Genomic DNA, 17,133 nt, shown 5'->3' with positions numbered 1-17,133 from the left:
GTCCTAGTCCTAGTTTAGATTGTGTTTAAGAAGCCTATCGGTTTGATTATGATTTTGGTCATCTTGTAGGAATCCACCTGTTAGTTCTGGAACCTCCCCCAACATTTATTTTTTTATTCTGAAGTATTAGTTTTGTTATTTTTTAATACAGCTTTACATGTCTGTCAGCCATTGGTGTATTTGATTTATTAGATATTAGAAAAGAAAATATTATTGTTTGTTCATATTCGTTTACTAAATCAATGTATTATGAAATTTTCTGATGTAAATTATTCAAATAGGCACTTAGATTGAAGTCAAATGAGCTAAAGCTTGAGAACTCAAATGCAGAAATTACTTCATATAAGTATTTTTCAACATTTTAATCTCATTTGACTGCTTTGTGCTACTAAATTATTTATGGCCAGTTGATTATAGTTTGTCTTAGTCTAATCTTATATCCAAACTCTTTTTGGTAACATGTCGTCTTGTTATAATTGTGTGGTCTTCGTCTTTGCCAACTGAACCACTCACTGGGGTTCTTAGAAATATTTATTATCATTGGAGTCTTTGAGATCCAAAGCCAATTTCAAGAAAGTATAATGTTGAGCATACCTTTAGTTGCTTAGTCATTTTTCTTTTAGCTTTCCCCCCTAAAATATGGTAATGGCACATGGTAATTTCGGTTTAATGGCATTTTTCTTTGTTTGTCCTTTTGGAGTAATCATTTGAGGGGTCGTGCGCCCGCTTAAATGCGCGAGGCGGGACGAACCGACCCGAACGATCTCGCCGTCTGCGCGGCGCATCGACTCGAAGATGTGCAGTCAAGAGCTCATTTGGTGTTTTTTTTTTCGGGATGCCGTGTTTGGAAATGCTCATATTGTTGACTTCCTCTTGTTGGTTGGCGAAGTTTTGTGTAGAAGGGAACTGTAATACTACTTCAAAGCCTAAACCATGAGCTCGTGATATCTCCCTTTATTCCATGCATGAGAGGAGATCCCATGTGATATGAAAAAATGCAATATCTTGCAGATATGTCGGTCAAGTCAAGATCTTGAAGCGAAAGCCTGGTTTTGATGAGATATCGACACAACTCGACACATAAATACCTCAAGAACTCAACTAAGTCAAGATATCTTGATTCACCTTTGTTCAGTTCTAACATTATCTCTATTGGTAGCTGTGTTCTTCAATCTTCACCTTCTGACTTGGTTTTTCATTGAATTCTTTGTTCAAGTTACCACTGCAGATGACTACTACATCTAGCCTCTCCCTAAACCAACCTACACTATTTTCAAGCACATCTACAAGAAATTAATTCAAAAGATTTATAAATTCTAATATAACTTAATTACTTTTTATGACTAAATTTATTAATCATGTATAGAATGTGGTATTTGAAGAATTGTGACTGTTGGGAAATGCTATATCAGTATTGCCATATCAGCCTCCATTAGTTTTGATGATAACAAACACAAATTACTAATATCTACATTAAATTGTGATTGTCCCGCTCATTACTAAAACAAGTGGACCGAATTCAACTCATTGGACCAAACTCACCAAATGCTCAAGCCCAAGTCAAGATCAAATAATCTTGGACAAGGATCAAGGTCAAGATGAACATCAAGTTCAAAGCATAAAAATATGCGAAGATCAAGTCAAGTTCAAGACTTATAAGAATTTGGGACTTAGGACACATACACATGCACTCATATGTAATTGCATTAAATTATATGAATGTCATGTCACTAGATTGACCTATGACATATTAGGAGAGTGTATGAGGTTTAGGGTTGGCTAGAAGGACCATAAAACCCAATTAAGTCCATACTTGCACTTACTGATACACATTGTGCTGCAGACGAACGTCTGTCTGGTCACAGAGTGCCAAACGGATTTTTCGTCTGGCCAGACGAAAATCCGTCTAGCTATTGTAAGCCAAACGGATGTCCATCTAACCAGATGGACGTCTGTCTGGTCCTAACTTATCATGACGTCTATTTTTTAATGGCTACAATTTGAGACGAATATCCGTCTGATTCAGACGAAGGTCTGTCTGGACTGAAATTTCATAAAAATTTTCTATCCTTTGGGAGATTGGGTCAAGCAACTGAATTCCATATTTATAAGCCCAATCACCCCCATTTGAGAGTCTCTACTTTGCTTATTGAGCATTTACTATCTCACAACTTTCAAAGCTCTCAAATTGGTGAACAAGCATTGATCACATGCCTTCCAACTTAACTCAACTTTGAAGGACATTCCAAAGTTGTCAAGCAAGCTCATTGGAGTAAAGCTTGGAGTGCCTGAAGGCCATTGAAACTTCATTAGTGGTGCATCTCTTCCATTGAACATTCATATCATTGCATCATACTCACACAAAGGGTAAAGTGTTACATCCCTTGTTAGGTAATATCTTCAAAATCTTCAAATTGTATTAATTGTTCAATTCTAGTATAAGTTGTTTAGAATTAGCAGATGGTGCTCTTGTTCTACTTAGAATAAGATCGTAAATGATGTTCTTGCCTTATTGAACATAGATTGTAAAGGGTTTGATCTCTACCTATTGTATCGAAAGAAAATCACTAGTGAAATACTCTCTTTTCTAATACCTCAAAGAGTATTATTCATTTGTGTCTAGTATGTGTGTGATCATCACTGTCCTCGCAAGCTTGATCCACGGAGCATTAGATGTATCTTTGTGGGTTACTCTCCTACCTAAAAGGGCTACTGCTGCTGCCACCCTGCGCCCGGTGAGCACTTTGTTCCATGAATGTCATTATGAAGCTTCCTCTACTGTATGTTTAACACCTCTTCATTGGGAGAATACCTCTAAATAAGATGTGTCCACCATTTTGGATGTTTCCAAATAATTGAGCTGACATGGAACAAGTAAAAGAAGACGAAACAGCTAGAATAGCCATTGCTGCCACCACCAGCACCACTAGACATACACAGTGAGGGGGAGCCCTAGACTCTTAAAGGTACCTTACAGAGACATGAACAGCAGACTCCTATTTTGAGGAAAAAAAGGCAAATCTTTAGTTCATATTTATTTTGAACCAGAGCTGAAGGATAAACTTGGCTCATTATTCTAATTAACCAAAGACTGGAGTGAATTAAGTTACAGAGACTAATATTTTAGGTTATGCTGATCTTGAACCAACAAAAGGCTATCCATGAGGAATTGAAAACCAGTTCTACCAAAAAATCTACAGAAAAAAAAGAGGAATTGAAAACCAGAAATTGCTGGTAATGTTTATCAGGCTTCACCAACAAGCATCTGCATTCGCCATTTGATGTGTGCTTTAAGTCTTTCACGATCCGGAAGGTTCTCTTTGATCACTGAGACTGACTTGAAGTTCTCAGCCCATCTGACCAATCGAGGGAAGCTATGAGCTTCCATCACTTTCACTCCTATGATCACTTCCATCACTTCCCACTGATAAGCCAGTAACCCATAAACCAAATCTGTTAAACCGATGTTATTGCCGCAGAAAAACTTCTGCTCTTCGTTGAGTCCATACTCTTCAATCGTTCTCAACACTTCAAGACAATCCTTTGTTGCCTTCTCCTCCTCTTTCCCCGGAATGGACAGAGCGAAAGTAAACAAGATATGGATCTGCAGTAATTATAAACAGGAGATCATGTAAAGAATTGAACCAGAGATGGATTTGCAAAATTGAATTGTTGGTTACCTTTTCTTCCATAAATTTAATCCAGAACCGTGCTATGGCTCTCTCATGAGGATCTTTGGGGAGCAATGGATTCTCCGGCCATGTCTCTTCAATGTATTCGAGGATTACTGTGGATTCTGAGATGGGTTTTCCATTATGAATTAGAACTGGGATTTTCTTATAAACTGGGTTGGATTCGAGAAGCAATTCACTCTTGTTGGAGTAGAGTTCTTCCTGCAAGAATTCGAATTGTACTCCCTTCAGCTTGAGAGCCCAGATGACTCTCCGATTGAATGGGCTTGTATAGTTTCCAAGTAGCTTCACTTCTTCCATCTATCTCAGAGATTGGATCAGAAAATCATGTATAGTTTCTGAAGCTTTCAAGCTTCAATTTGAGATTTATTAGTTCTGATGAAGGGGCAAATTGGAATTTGGCTGGCTTGATTTTTTAACCTGTCTTTTTCAGATGCTCTTTCGAGGAATCACTCAACCACTTTTTCATTTTTCTAAATGCAATGAATTTGACACACAGAGACAGACCAGGCGGGGCCGGCTGCTTGAATTTGAAATCACTGAAAGTTCAAAGAGAGCTTGCGATACAAGTGGACAACACTGATGGACACAAGAAACATTAGATTTCTAACGATGATGAAATGACCCAAGAAACATCTCCCGTCTGGATTTCATATGAGCTTTAAGTCTATCACGATCAGGAAGGTTCTCACTGATCGCAGAGACTGATTTGAAGTTCTCAACCCAGGAACAGAGTCTCGGGAAGCTATCAGCTTCAATCAACTTCACTCCTACAATCTCTTCTATCAATTGGAACTGGTAGGCCAAGAACCCATAAACCAAATCCGTTAGTCCAATATCATCTCCACAAAAAAACTTTGTTTCTGCCATTTAGCGCTTGTTCTTCAATAGTTTTCAGCACCTCCAAGCATTCAGTTATCGCCTTCTCCCGTCCTTCCCCTGCGATGGACAGGAAAAACGCATAGATAGCAACCATCTGCAAGCGAGGATCATAACCATTCATGAATTAAATATAGTAGAACAAAAAACAAATCACATTGCAGAAGGAAAGAAATTGATTACCTTGTCGTCAATAAATTTAATCCAGAAACGAGCTCTGGCTCTCTGATGAGGATCTTTGGGGAGCAATGGATTCTCTGGCCATGTCTCCTCGATGTATTCGAGGATTATGGTGGACTCTGCAATTGGTTTTCCATTATGAATAAGAACTGGGATCTTCTTGTGAATTGGGTTAGACTTGAGGAGCAATTCGCTCTTATTGGAGAAATCCTCCTCTTGGAATTCAAATGCGACTCCCTTCAGTTTCAGAGCCCAGATGACTCTGCGATTAAACGGACTGGTATAATTCCCAAGTAGCTTCACTTCTTCCATTTGGCTCAGAGATTATTAGATGAGATGATATCCCAAATGGTCAGGCTGGCTTCAGTTTTAAAGATTTCTGGTGCTCACCCTTTGATCTAAAAGGGGCAGAATTGATTTTTAATAAGCTTTGAATAGGATAATTTTTTTCTTCCAAAATAAAAACAGGACAGATTAAGCCTGCTCAACAATATTCCACCTAATTCAAGTAGATTAGAGATAAAAATTTTAAAGCAGTGGACTTTTGTGGGACTAGTATGATCAAAGAAAATCCTTGTCTTTGTCTTGATATCCCCATAGAAATCCGTTCAATACTTCAATTATTGTAGATTGCATTATTTTTTTGTATGATTGATATCTTAAACATTAACAAAGAAAAAGCTCTGATCTCATCAACTGGCTAAGATTGATATCTTAAAAATTAAAAAAGAAACAGCTCTGATCTCATCAAGTGGGTGAGATTTATTATCTATATAGCTGAAGAACGCTTCACGATCAAGTGGATATCAAGCAATTGCTGATGACGATTCTAATGACGATTTCATGATCCAACAATTGAATTTCTTAAGCGTCTCATATGACCCACAAGAGCAATTCGATCAGGAACGTTATCTCTAATGACTGGAACTTGCTTAAAATTCTCAGCCCAAGCATGCAATCTGGGGAAGTTATGAGCTTCTATCATGGAGGTTTTTAATCCTAGAACTTCTTCCGTCGGCTCCAACCAGTAAGCAAGCTGAGCAAAGGCCAAATCTGTTAATCCAATCTTGTCTCCCCCAAAAAACTTCTTCTCCAAGGCCATGATCTTCTATGGTTCTCATCACTTCCATCACTTCCTTGATAGCCCCCTCTTGTCGTTCTTTGCCTACGGCCCTGAAGAGTGCAGAGAAAACAGATCTTACCTACATCGTCATAAACACGGAATTAGTATTATTTTTGCATAAACCAACACTATCAGAAAAAATAGAAACCACCACTAAGATAAACTAGAATAATGATTTACCTTCTCATCCATGAATTTAATCCAGAAACGAGCTACAGCTTTCTCATGAGCATCTTTAGGTAGCAATGGATTCTCCGGCCATGTCTCTTCGACATACTCGAGGATCACAGAGGACTCTGCAATTGGTTTTCCATTGTGGAAAAGAACTGGGACCTTCTTATGAACTGGGTTAGACTTTAAAAGCAATTCAGTCTTTTTGGAGAGGTCTTCCTCTGTGTATTCAAATGATACACCCTTCAGTTTGAGAGCCCAGATGACTCTCCTACTATATGGACTTGCCCAGAATCCAAGCAGCTTCACTTCTTCCATTTCTTTCAGACAGTAGCAGAGATGAGATCAGAACTGCACACTTGCATAGATCAGTTCTAAGTCTTCTCTATTAATAAATAAATAAATAAAAACTAATCAGATTGGCAGACTTTGTTGACCGCATTCAAGCTCACAAATCGAATATTTGAACTTTCCCTGCACAGTCCCCGAAAGTGAGGTGAGAGAAACAAGAGTGGATTTTCACAAAAGATGACATGCTGAGATGTTAGTAAGATGAGGGTGGAGAGAGAAAGAAAGAAAAGAGAAAGAACGTGGAGAGGAGAGAGAGAGAGAGAAGAGAGAGAAGAGTGGAGAGGAAAATTTTAATGAAGAGAGAGAAAGGAGGAGACAGTGAATCATTATTCTCATTATTTAAATCTCAGAGGGGGAAACTTCCCGTCTCTCTGAATGAGAAGAGAGAGTGTGAGGAGAGGACAGGGAGGGAGAATAGAAAGAGGAAGGAGGAGAGAGAAAGTAGAGGAATAGTTTTACGCATGAAGGATCTTTCGGAATATAGGAGAGAGAGGACATACTTTTAACTGAGGCAGATCAATTGATCGAAAGACGAAGATCGAAACATGAATATGTATGTGATATTGACAAATCTATGTATATAATAAATATGTGATTTTACTTAATAAACATGTAGCATTCACACATTAATATAAACGTTCTCTTATTTATTTACTGATGCAATCAATGAAAATTACATGATATATTGCTCTGTGAATAGAACAAAAATATATGGAATTGAATGATAGTTTAAGAACTTGATCAAAGTGATAGTATGCTTGAACTGTTAAATTATGAATCTGAAATGATGCTTATGTTTGTTAAATTTAGAATTTATCATGTTTTCTTATTAAATGATTGGATTGTATAATTTGTGTTTAGTCTTATTTAGATAAAGCTTAGTGCTGATTGAAATGCAAGAGGTACATTGAAATGGACAGAATATAGTAATGCAATACTTAAATTGAATATACTAAAGAAATAAATAAAATATTAGTGGCTTATGTAAATCTTGGTACTTAATGTACAAAAATGGAAGGGCATGAAACAAGACTGAAAAGTGGAAAGATAGACTAGACCGATGATGGCCTCCAGTGGAAAACACATTGCCTTATGTAAAATACTGGAAATGAGAATCTCTTAATGAGAATCTCTAAGACTGAGACTGAGACTGAGATTAATGCCATTTGTGTGGTTTAGACCGATGATGTTTTTTCTACAGGTAGCGCTTAGGTCTAATTTAATAAATAAATAATTAAAAGAATATTAGAATTCATAATGCTATATGACTTTGATTTGATAAAGGATGCATATTGAATTGCATGACTGACTTACATGGTTGTCTATATAGCTTACTAAGCCGCAAAACTCAATATTGTAAATGTTAACATGCCCTCAGATATATGACAAAGGCAAGGTTATTGCCACCCAACAACATCTTTATAGTTGAAGATAGAAACTCTTTTTTTTCTTTTTGTTGCAACTGATGTTTGCTTAACTGGGTTGTGAATGCATATATTTCTTTTGAGACTGTATGTACTTAACTAGCTAGATACTGTTGAGAACTCAAATATAAACATAACAAGATTTTGGACTGTACACCTATGTTTATGAGTCAAACTGTCAAACAGGTTGTCTGTTTTGATCATTGGAAATGTTTAGTTTAGTATTGTTTTTAGTAAATATAAACAGGTTGATAAAGAGAGGAATTGTTACGCGCCCTGGTTGAATGTTCATAATGTGGGCCCCACCAAGCCTGTGAAAACTGGGGTCGTGACATCTTCAGCCTTCCTCTGCTTGCTTCACATGTTTTGTTTTTAGTGGGTTTAGCCATATTTTACCTTGACTCAAACCCTAACTTTTAACCTCAAAAAGAATATAAAATGCATGGGTTATATGGTAAAATGAACAATAGACCTGTAATGAAGTATTTCATTTGTACCAGTTTGGCCATTTAAACTCAATTTATATTGTTGATGTTTGATTGAAGAAGTAATTTAATTTAAATTTTTGGATCCTCAATTAGTGAACCTTCAAACTAGTGTTGAGCTCTTCTCAATACAAGATATTACCTGTAGACCTCTAAAATTGAAACCTATGGTTGGAATATTCAATCAGACGTGGAAGTTACCTCTAAAAATGACCTTCTCTAATTTATACCATTACATACATACCCAGATAACTGATCTTTAATTAAGTGACCAATTCTATTTTTTTTTATTATTATTTATATTTTTTGTTCCAAATGAGGAAAAAATTTGACCTATGCATACATAAAAGCAATATGCTAAAACGAAGGCAGATGACAACAATACTCAACATTGTATTAAAGTCAACATCTCCATTTGTGTTGATCAAAAAATGGGTAATTTTCATCGACGGACCCCCACACATGGGTTTGGTCAAAAAAACTTTTACATTAAATGAAATAAATCCTTCACATATGGGTCCCCTGTGGTTTTAAGAAATGATCAAAAAAGGACAAGGCTTAACTGATAATCTCATTAGTTTAATAATTTAGTGAAAACTAAAATACCCCTTGTTTTTCTTGATTTCATCTTGGAGGAATTAAAGAACAAATGTAAGTAATTTCGATTTTGATTTCCTCACCTTTGAAGTTGTTTATCCATCACTTCTCCTGATAAGAACCCAGTAAACCAATGGAGAAGTTAAACCAATCATATTGCAGAAAAAATTTCGGTTTTCATGGTTTAAACATTCAGCCTAAGGATGAAGGTGTTGTCTCAGGGTTGGCAACTTGTGCATCATGTTTTGGTCCTAGCCCTAAAATGCCAAATAAAGAACTAAAACAGAAACATAATCCGATAATTGAGAAAACTCAAGATCGGTTTTGAGGGTCTCTGACAGTATTGAAGAACCTCAACAAACGGATGGTCAGATGTCCGATTAGAGCCGATTTTTGGAGGCAAGCTTCATGATTCTTGAGCTTCAAATCCAAGGGGGATTGTTCATTGGAGTTCTCTAAGTTAGTCCGATTGGTACGTCAAAACACTCTCTTCAAAGGTTTAGAAAGGGTAGATGAAGAAGAGTCAGTTTTGATCAAACGTCTTCATGAGATGGTTCATCCAGTGTCCAATTGAGCTGATTTTTGGAAGAGAGCTTCAAGACTTCTTGATCTTCAAATCCAGACTGGTGGGTATTGTTCATTGGTGTTCTCGAAGTACCTAGATTTGTACGTTAAAACACTTATTGTTTGGGTCATATAGGAACTACCTAGTTTGATTCAAACTCGAGTTAAATTAATCTATAAAAGGAGATTCAATAATGGTCGAGATTCTTTTGAGGAGCTTGGGAATAGCGTGGAGGTTGAACCAGAAGACGTTGGTTGGCTATGGAGATCTGAAGCATGGGAATCAGAAGTCTTTTGTTTTGCTGAACAAGAAAGAAAGTGAAAGATTAGAAAAGAGAAGCAAAGGTGGCGAGAAGAAAAGGAGAAGACGAATAGAAGCGAAGAAAAAGAACAAATTTTTACGGCTTTTTTTGAATAAAAAAAAGAAACTTATTAAAAAGAAAAAAAAAATCAAAAAATAAGGGTATTTTTGTCACAAAAATTATTAAGCTAATGATTTTTGTTAAGTTTGTCCTTATTTGATCATTTCTCATGAATGCACATTTGGGGAGCCGAATATTGGTTTACAAAAACAAAAAACTGAACTAAAAGTGACTTGGACCAAACCTCAAGGGGTCCAGATGAAAATTACCCAAAAAAATTTTCTGGAAAACTTGAAGGGCACTATCGTCTGAAGGTTGATTCGGAAACCCAATCTTTGGAGGAAATGAAGCATAAACTTCCAAAAATTCAAGCAAGATTCGGATTTGGAACCGTGTCATCTTTGAAAGTTGTTGATTTTTATCAGGTTCACTCGTATGATCTCTTCCATCACTTCCCACTGATAAGCCAGTAACCCATAAACCAAATCTGTTAAACCAATGTTATTGCCGCAGAAATACTTCTTCTCTTCGTTGAGTCTATACTCTTCAATCGTTCTCAACACTTGAAGACAATCCTTTGTTGCCTTCTCCTGGTCTTTTCCCCGGAACGGACAGAAAATGAAATTAAACAAGATACGGATCTGCAAAAATTATCAACAGGAGATCATGTAAAGATTTGAACCAAAGATGGATTTGCAAAGTTGAATTGTTGGTTACCTTATCTTCCATAAATTTAATCCAGAACCGAGCTATGGCTCTCTCATGAGGATCTTTGGGGAGCAATGGATTCTCCGGCCATGTCTCTTCAATGTATTCGAGTATTACTGTGGATTCTGAGATGGGTTTTCCATTATGAATTAGAACTGGGATTAACTTATAAACTGGGTTGGATTTGAGAAGCAATTCACTCTTGTTGGAGTAGAGTTCTTCCCGTATGAATTCAAATTGCTCTCCCCTCAGTTTCAGAGCCCAGATGACTCTGCGATTAAACGGACTGGTATAATTCCCAAGTAGCTTCCACTTCTTCCATTTGGCTCAGAGATTATTAGATGAGATGATATCACATATGGTCAGGCTGGCTTCAGTTTTAAAAATTTCTGGTGCTCACCCTTTGATCTGAAAGGGGCAGAATTGATTTTTAATAATCTTCGAATAGGATAATTTTTTTTCTTCCACAATAAAAACAGGACAGATTAAGCCTGCTCACCAATAGTCCACCTAATACAAGTAGATTAGAGGATAATTTTTAAAGCAGTGGACTTTTGTAGGATTAGAATGATCAAAGAAAATCCATGAGATCTTTGTCTTGATATCCCCCTAGAAATCCCTTCATTACTTCAATTATTGTAGATTACATTATTTTTTTTGTATGATTGATATCTTAAACATTAAAAAGAAAAAGCTCTGATCTCATCAACTGGCTAAGATTGATATCTTAAAAATAAAAAAAGAAACAGCTCTGATCCCATCAAGTGGGTGAGATTTATTATCTATATAGCTGACAAACGCTTCACGATCAAGTGGATATCAAGCAATTTCTGATGACGATTTCATGATCCAACAAGTAAATTTCTTAAGCGTCTGGTATGACCCACAAGAGCAATTTGATCAGGAACGTTGTCTCTAATGACTGGAACTTGCTTAAAACTCTCAGCCCAAGCATGCAATCTGGGGAAGTTATGAGCTTCCATCATGGAGGTTTTTAATCCTAGAACTTCTTCCATTGGCTCCAACCAGTAAGCAAGATGAGCAAAGGCCAAATCTGTTAATCCAATCTTGTCTCCCCCAAAAAACTTCTTCTCTCCAAGGCCATGATCTTCTATGGTTCTCATCACTTCCATCATTTCTTTGATAGCCACTTCTTGTTTTTGGCCTACAGCCCTGAAGAGTACAGAAAAAAAGAAAGGTCTTACCTATATCATCATAAACATGAAATTAGTATTATTTTTGCATAAACCAACACTGTAGAAAAAATAGAAATACCACTAAGATAAACTAGAATAATGAATTACCTTCTCATCCATGAATTTAAACCAGAAACGAGCTATAGCTTTCTCATGTGCATCTTTAGGTAGCAATGGATTCTCCGGCCATGTCTCTTCGATATACTCGAGGATCACAGAGGACTCTGCAATTGGTTTTCCATTATGGAGAAGAACTGGGACCTTCTTATGAACTGGGTTAGACTTCAAAAGCAATTCAGTCTTTTTGGAGAAGTCTTCCTCTGTGTATTCAAATGATACACCCTTCAGTTTGAGAGCCCAGATGACTCTCCTACTATATGGACTTGCCCAGAATCCAAGCAGCTTCACTTCTTCCATTTCTTTCAGAGAGTAGCAGATATAAGATCAGAACTGCACACTTGCATAGATCAGTTCTAAGTTTCTCTATTAATAAATAAATAAAAACTAGTCAGATTGGCAGACTTTGGTGATCGCAGTCAAGCTTACAAATCGAAAATTTCAACTTTCCCTGCATAGTCAATTTGCACAGGTGGGGTGCGAACAAAATGAAATAAAGGGATTTTGTGAGCAATGTTAAATTTGAGTCTTAATTTGTAATTTTTTATATTTTTCTACAAAATTTCACATATTTTGTAAGGTTTTGAAAATGTATATGGTGAAAAAATTAATGTGTCATATTAGCAAACAAATTTCTTTAATAAAAAACTACAGGCTTTGCTTGGGTGCAGTGGCTGCACCTATAGCCAAAAGGCTGGATGGACAATCATACACCCATCCAACATCTGAGCTGTTGAATTAAACTGCTCGAATTTAAGTGAGAGTACAGCTGCTCATCCAACCGTTGGCCGCACTAAAGCAAAAATGAAAAACTACACTTTGAAATTTCATAAAAAATTTTGTTTTTTCAAATTGTTTCCACCTTATTTTTTTTTATCCTACTTTTATTCCAGGAAACAAACCATGTCTCAAAATAAATCATCAAGTGCCATCTTCTTTCTTCCTTCCTTTCTGTCTTTCTTCCTTTTTTTTTCTTTGTTCTTGTCTTTTTATCTTTTTTGATAGCATCAAGCAACATCAATCTTTGCGTAAGCTGTGACACACATATAATTGTAAAAAGTATCAAAAAATAATGTGGGTAGGGCACCTTTGGCATTTCATTTTTTCTTGATCCGTACATAAGTAGTTAGAAGTGCTTTTCAAAAAATTTTCCCATGATCTTCACACGTGAATTATATGGACAGACAAAACAGTTTAGGTCATAGTGCTGTTTGCTTTTGCTCAATTTTTTAAAGTAAAATAAAAAAACAAAATTGAACCATGGCCCAAGGCCCCAAACAATATCAATTTCATAATCTTGGACGTACATTTTGATGGTCAATAAAAAGAGCTAGTTTTTCTCATCTCTCACCAACAATGGCTTTAGAATCATTGAAGCAGCTTCCATGGTTAGAAGACCTACAAGCATTACAACTTCTCATACTTTTTCTTCTCTTCTTCATTCCTTCTTTGTTTATTTTAAAGCTCATCACCAGCATAGGCAAGAAACCCAGCAAATTGTTGCCACCATCTCCACCAAAACTTCCCTTTATTGGAAACTTTCACCAGTTAGGAAGACTCCCTCATCGCTCTCTTAGAGCTCTTTCTCACAAGTATGGATCACTCATGTTCATGCAGTTGGGTTCTACTCCAACTGTTGTAGTTTCCTCTGCTGAGATTCTTGAAGAAATGATAAAATCTCATGATGTTGTGTTTTCAAGTAAGCCTCGCATGGCCGTTGGTGAGAAGCTTTTTTATAGCTGGAGCAACATTGGTTTTGCACCCTATGGTGAGTACTGGAGACAGGTAAGGAAGTTCTGTGCACTTGAGCTCTTAAGTGTCAAAAGGGTTCAGTCCTTCGCTTTCGTGAGAGAAGAAGAAGTTAATATTATGATTGGAAAGATAAATCATTCTTGTCAAATAGGAAACTCCATTAATATTGCTGATCTGATACTCTCTGTATCCAATAACTTGATCTCTCGAGCTGCTCTGGGTGGGAAATCCAGAGGAGAAAACAGTAATGAAGTCCAAGTACAGCAATTGACAAGGGAAATTGTAGCTGTCTTTGGAACACCTTGTGTGGGTGACTTCATTCCCATGTTTGGATGGATAGATAGACTCACTGGTTTGCAGAGAAGGATAAATAAGACTTTCAGAAAGTTAGATGCTTTCCTTGATCAAGTGATCCAACAACATCTGATGAGCAGCAAGGATGATAAGCAATCAAATCAAGAAGATTTTGTAGATCTTTTGCTTCAAGCTCTTAAAGATTCTACCTTCAACATCCCCATCACTCATAACAACCTCAAAGGAATCCTTGTGGTACATATCCTTCTTCCATATCTTCTCTCAAATTTTCCCCTTCATTATGATTTATTTATTATATCTGTAGATATAGGAAAATCTGATGGAGTAAAGGTATATATGGGAGCATTTTTAATAGATAATGAAATTTTTTATATATAAGTTCTCATTATCTATTCTCCTATGGATATATAGGACTTGTTTGTTGCAGGAACTGACACAACAGCCATAACAGTTGAATGGGCAATGTCAGAGCTTATTAAGAACCCTAGGGTGATGATGAAAGCACAAGAAGAGGTAAGAAGAGTTGTGGGGAAGAAACCTAGAATTGAAGAAGATGATATTTGTCAAATGGACTTCTTAAAATGCATCATTAAGGAAACACTAAGGTTGTATCCTCCAGGACCTTTGTTGACTCCAAGAGAATGTACAAGAGATACTGAGGTCAAAGGTTTTCATATACCTTCTCAGGCGACAGTTTTTGTTAATGCATGGGCAATACAAAGGGACCCAAAATTATGGGATAACCCAGAAGAGTTTATACCAGAGAGATTTGTAGGTAGCCCACTTGATTTTAAAGGTCAGGACTTCAAGTACATTCCTTTTGGCATAGGAAGAAGGATTTGCCCTGGGATGTCATTTGCTTCTGCATCTTCTGAGTTAATTCTTGCCAACCTCTTGTACTGGTTTAACTGGGAGTTACCAGGCAATGCCAAAGAAGAACTATTAGACATGGCTGAAGCTCCTGGAATTGCACTCTACAAAAAGCATCCTCTCTGTCTTGTTCCAAAACCTTTCCTTTCTTAAGCTTTGTAAAATCAGCTCTGATCATGGGTTTTTATTTGAAGATTGAAGATCGCAGATCACGCTACTGTTATAGGAAATCTACAGTGTTCTATACAAAATAATGTTATCATGATCGTCAGCCTTCCTCTGCTTGCTTCACTTGTCTTGTTTTGCTCTATTGGAAAAGAATTAACAAAAAAATAAAGAAAAAGTGTCCTATAGGAAAAGAACAATATTGTATGAATATTTCATTTATGTATGTTTGGCGTAGAAGTTTTATATTGGTTGATGCTTGATTAAAGAAGTAATTTAATTTAATTTTTTAGTCAAAATAAGTGCACATATAGGTTGGAATATATTACATATATCTTGAGGGTTGACTGAATAGACAATGAGATTTCAACCAAAAAGAAAAAAGAATAGACAATGAGACATATGTGATACAGCAAATCGTGGTTGGCAATGCTTCTTGGATGCTGAGCTTCTTGAAAATGACTGGAATCCTATTCTCTCCATATCTTTCAAATTATATGTTTTTTTGTTATTTTGGTTATCTAAATTATATGATCTTATTAGAAGGTGGTATTCATCAAAAATGATTCTCTAAGTACGTAATTGTTGGTCCAAAATCTGATTGTAGACGTACTGGTTTATTATAAGACCAAACCGCCTGGTTCCTAAGAATCAAAGAAAGTGAGTGTGGGCCTCCTCTGAGGATGGAAAGTTACCTCCTATAATTAAGTCAAATTCTGATGAATACAAATCCTTGTAAAGATGAGTAAATGCTCCTAGAAGATGAAGAGAGAATGTCTTATTGGATAGTTGTAGGAGAGCAATAGCCATAGTTAATGTTCTTTGACTTATCTTAATTCGAGTGTTTGTATATATATCGCATTCATACATCTCAGGTGGTGAAGATACATTGTAGCCCTTGGATCTCTTGATCCCACAAGGAGAGTGACAATGGCATTAGATGTGTAGCTTGATCAGCAAATTAAGTGCGCAAACTTCTTGAAGAAGTCTCAAAACAGCTGTACATAATCCTACCGAATAAGGCAATCAGATTCGCGCTGACATGAATATGACAACAAATCCACACTTCGGCAGACAAATCGGTATGGTGCAATACTCGAGGAAGGTTTAGGCTAATGAGAAGCTTCCTGGCTGTCGAGCATTTAATGGACTCTGTGCATTCAATGCTCAAATTAATGCGTTGATTGACATCTGAAGAGAGATGCGCAGAGCTTTATCCGAGATGTAGCTTGTCGAGTGCTTATTGAAAGTTCATCTGAGAAGTCCCTCATGACAGCTGGCCATCACTATGAGGCACTCTTCTCAGCAAACGTTCTACTACTTAAGAAGTGCCTTCCCGAGAAATTCCATATGAACTCAATGAACCAGGATTGAACCAAAGGTATTAGTTCGTTTGGTTTACCTGGGTCCAAGGGTTCAAACCAAATGTTTATAATAGTAACGATGCCCACTCAATATACATGCTACCCAGGTAGGTGATCTTAAATAAGAAAGAGTTCTATTTGTTTCCAAATTGAAGAAATTTGACCTATGCATACATATATCAAGTAGACGACAACAATACTCAACTTTGTATTAAATTAAGATCCCCATTTGTAGGTTTGAAACTCCGTACATTTAAATTATGTATAAAAGCTATCTTGAAAATGTAGTCAAGAATCTTGAGATGCATATATGATGAATCTTAGATCCGAAACGAAAAAAATAAATAAATAAATAAAAGGGGAAACCATTCCACTTTTCCTTTGCTAGGGTGTCAATGGACTAGGTTGGGCCATGTTAGTCTAAACCCAATTCTACCTTAGGACCTAAACCCCTAGACCCAAACCCTGCTAGAGTTTGAGAACATCAAATCCAAACTACCTTGTTAGGGTTTTCCTAAGTTCAACTATCCCTGATTTACCTGATAGGGTGAGGTTAGCCCTATTTTATCTTGACCCAAAGGTCCCAAACCCTGATTTTTAACCTTAAAAATAAAACAAAATGCATGGGTTAATTGGTACTAAGGTGATTTGAACTCTTGATCTATTATTAATAATAATGTGTTTGTATTTATCAGCCGAGCTCATCCATTCAAACTCAATTTATATATAATTTTAATATAATTAAATTAAGAGGTTTTTTTTTGTGTGCCTGTGCATGTGCATGTGCATGTGCGTGTGCGTTGACCACTCCTGATAAC

At 36.6% G+C, this 17,133-nt stretch overlaps 4 protein-coding genes and 2 pseudogenes across 6 annotated transcripts; 1 reads left to right on the top strand and 5 right to left on the bottom strand.

Annotated features, from left to right (window-relative positions):
* Positions 1-3,012: 3,012 nt before the first annotated feature.
* Positions 3,013-4,017, bottom strand: LOC149009861 (glutathione S-transferase U7-like). Its single transcript, XM_089161603.1, has 2 exons — positions 3,681-4,017; positions 3,013-3,604 (listed from the first exon to the last, which is right to left on the bottom strand). The coding sequence occupies exons 1-2, from the start codon at positions 3,990-3,992 to the stop codon at positions 3,245-3,247; spliced, it is 672 nt and encodes a 223-aa protein (XP_089017729.1). The 5' UTR covers positions 3,993-4,017; the 3' UTR covers positions 3,013-3,244.
* Positions 4,018-4,128: 111 nt separating this feature from the next.
* LOC149009860 (putative glutathione S-transferase) lies at positions 4,129-5,162 on the bottom strand (annotated as a pseudogene). Its single transcript, XR_016174458.1, has 2 exons — positions 4,755-5,162; positions 4,129-4,668 (listed from the first exon to the last, which is right to left on the bottom strand). The product of XR_016174458.1 is annotated as a putative glutathione S-transferase (transcript).
* Positions 5,163-5,168: 6 nt separating this feature from the next.
* LOC149009859 (putative glutathione S-transferase) lies at positions 5,169-6,588 on the bottom strand (annotated as a pseudogene). The gene is made up of 2 exons (XR_016174459.1): positions 6,055-6,588; positions 5,169-5,953 (listed from the first exon to the last, which is right to left on the bottom strand). The product of XR_016174459.1 is annotated as a putative glutathione S-transferase (transcript).
* Positions 6,589-10,105: 3,517 nt separating this feature from the next.
* On the bottom strand, positions 10,106-11,297 carry LOC149009858 (putative glutathione S-transferase). The gene is made up of 4 exons (XM_089162383.1): positions 11,284-11,297; positions 11,036-11,046; positions 10,546-10,862; positions 10,106-10,469 (listed from the first exon to the last, which is right to left on the bottom strand). The coding sequence occupies exons 1-4, from the start codon at positions 11,295-11,297 to the stop codon at positions 10,224-10,226; spliced, it is 588 nt and encodes a 195-aa protein (XP_089018509.1). The 3' UTR covers positions 10,106-10,223.
* On the bottom strand, positions 11,104-12,320 carry LOC149009857 (putative glutathione S-transferase). The gene is made up of 2 exons (XM_089161838.1): positions 11,841-12,320; positions 11,104-11,741 (listed from the first exon to the last, which is right to left on the bottom strand). The coding sequence occupies exons 1-2, from the start codon at positions 12,147-12,149 to the stop codon at positions 11,379-11,381; spliced, it is 672 nt and encodes a 223-aa protein (XP_089017964.1). The 5' UTR covers positions 12,150-12,320; the 3' UTR covers positions 11,104-11,378.
* Positions 12,321-13,177: 857 nt separating this feature from the next.
* Positions 13,178-15,281, top strand: LOC149009856 (cytochrome P450 71A1-like). Its single transcript, XM_089162846.1, has 2 exons — positions 13,178-14,150; positions 14,328-15,281. The coding sequence occupies exons 1-2, from the start codon at positions 13,206-13,208 to the stop codon at positions 14,937-14,939; spliced, it is 1,557 nt and encodes a 518-aa protein (XP_089018972.1). The 5' UTR covers positions 13,178-13,205; the 3' UTR covers positions 14,940-15,281.
* The last annotated feature ends 1,852 nt before the right edge of the window (positions 15,282-17,133 follow it).

The sequence above is a fragment of the Hakea prostrata genome, chromosome 7 (assembly GCF_041222555.1).
Source record: "Hakea prostrata isolate BN-2017 chromosome 7, UWA_Hpros_2, whole genome shotgun sequence".
NCBI lineage: Eukaryota > Viridiplantae > Streptophyta > Magnoliopsida > Proteales > Proteaceae > Hakea > Hakea prostrata.
Note: the sequence above shows the minus strand (reverse complement) of the source record. Positions and strands in the feature narration are given on the sequence as shown.

Coding starts and splice junctions, on each gene's coding strand:
- LOC149009861 (XM_089161603.1), bottom strand. CDS start 3,992: ATGGAAGAAGTGAAGCTACTTGGAAACTATACAAGCCCATTCAATCGG. Junction 3,605..3,680: donor TTAAATTTATGGAAGAAAAG/GTAACCAACAAT, acceptor TAATTACTGCAG/ATCCATATCTTGTTTACTTT.
- LOC149009858 (XM_089162383.1), bottom strand. Junction 10,470..10,545: donor TTAAATTTATGGAAGATAAG/GTAACCAACAAT, acceptor TAATTTTTGCAG/ATCCGTATCTTGTTTAATTT.
- LOC149009857 (XM_089161838.1), bottom strand. CDS start 12,149: ATGGAAGAAGTGAAGCTGCTTGGATTCTGGGCAAGTCCATATAGTAGG. Junction 11,742..11,840: donor TTAAATTCATGGATGAGAAG/GTAATTCATTAT, acceptor ATGATGATATAG/GTAAGACCTTTCTTTTTTTC.
- LOC149009856 (XM_089162846.1), top strand. CDS start 13,206: ATGGCTTTAGAATCATTGAAGCAGCTTCCATGGTTAGAAGACCTACAA. Junction 14,151..14,327: donor ACCTCAAAGGAATCCTTGTG/GTACATATCCTT, acceptor ATGGATATATAG/GACTTGTTTGTTGCAGGAAC.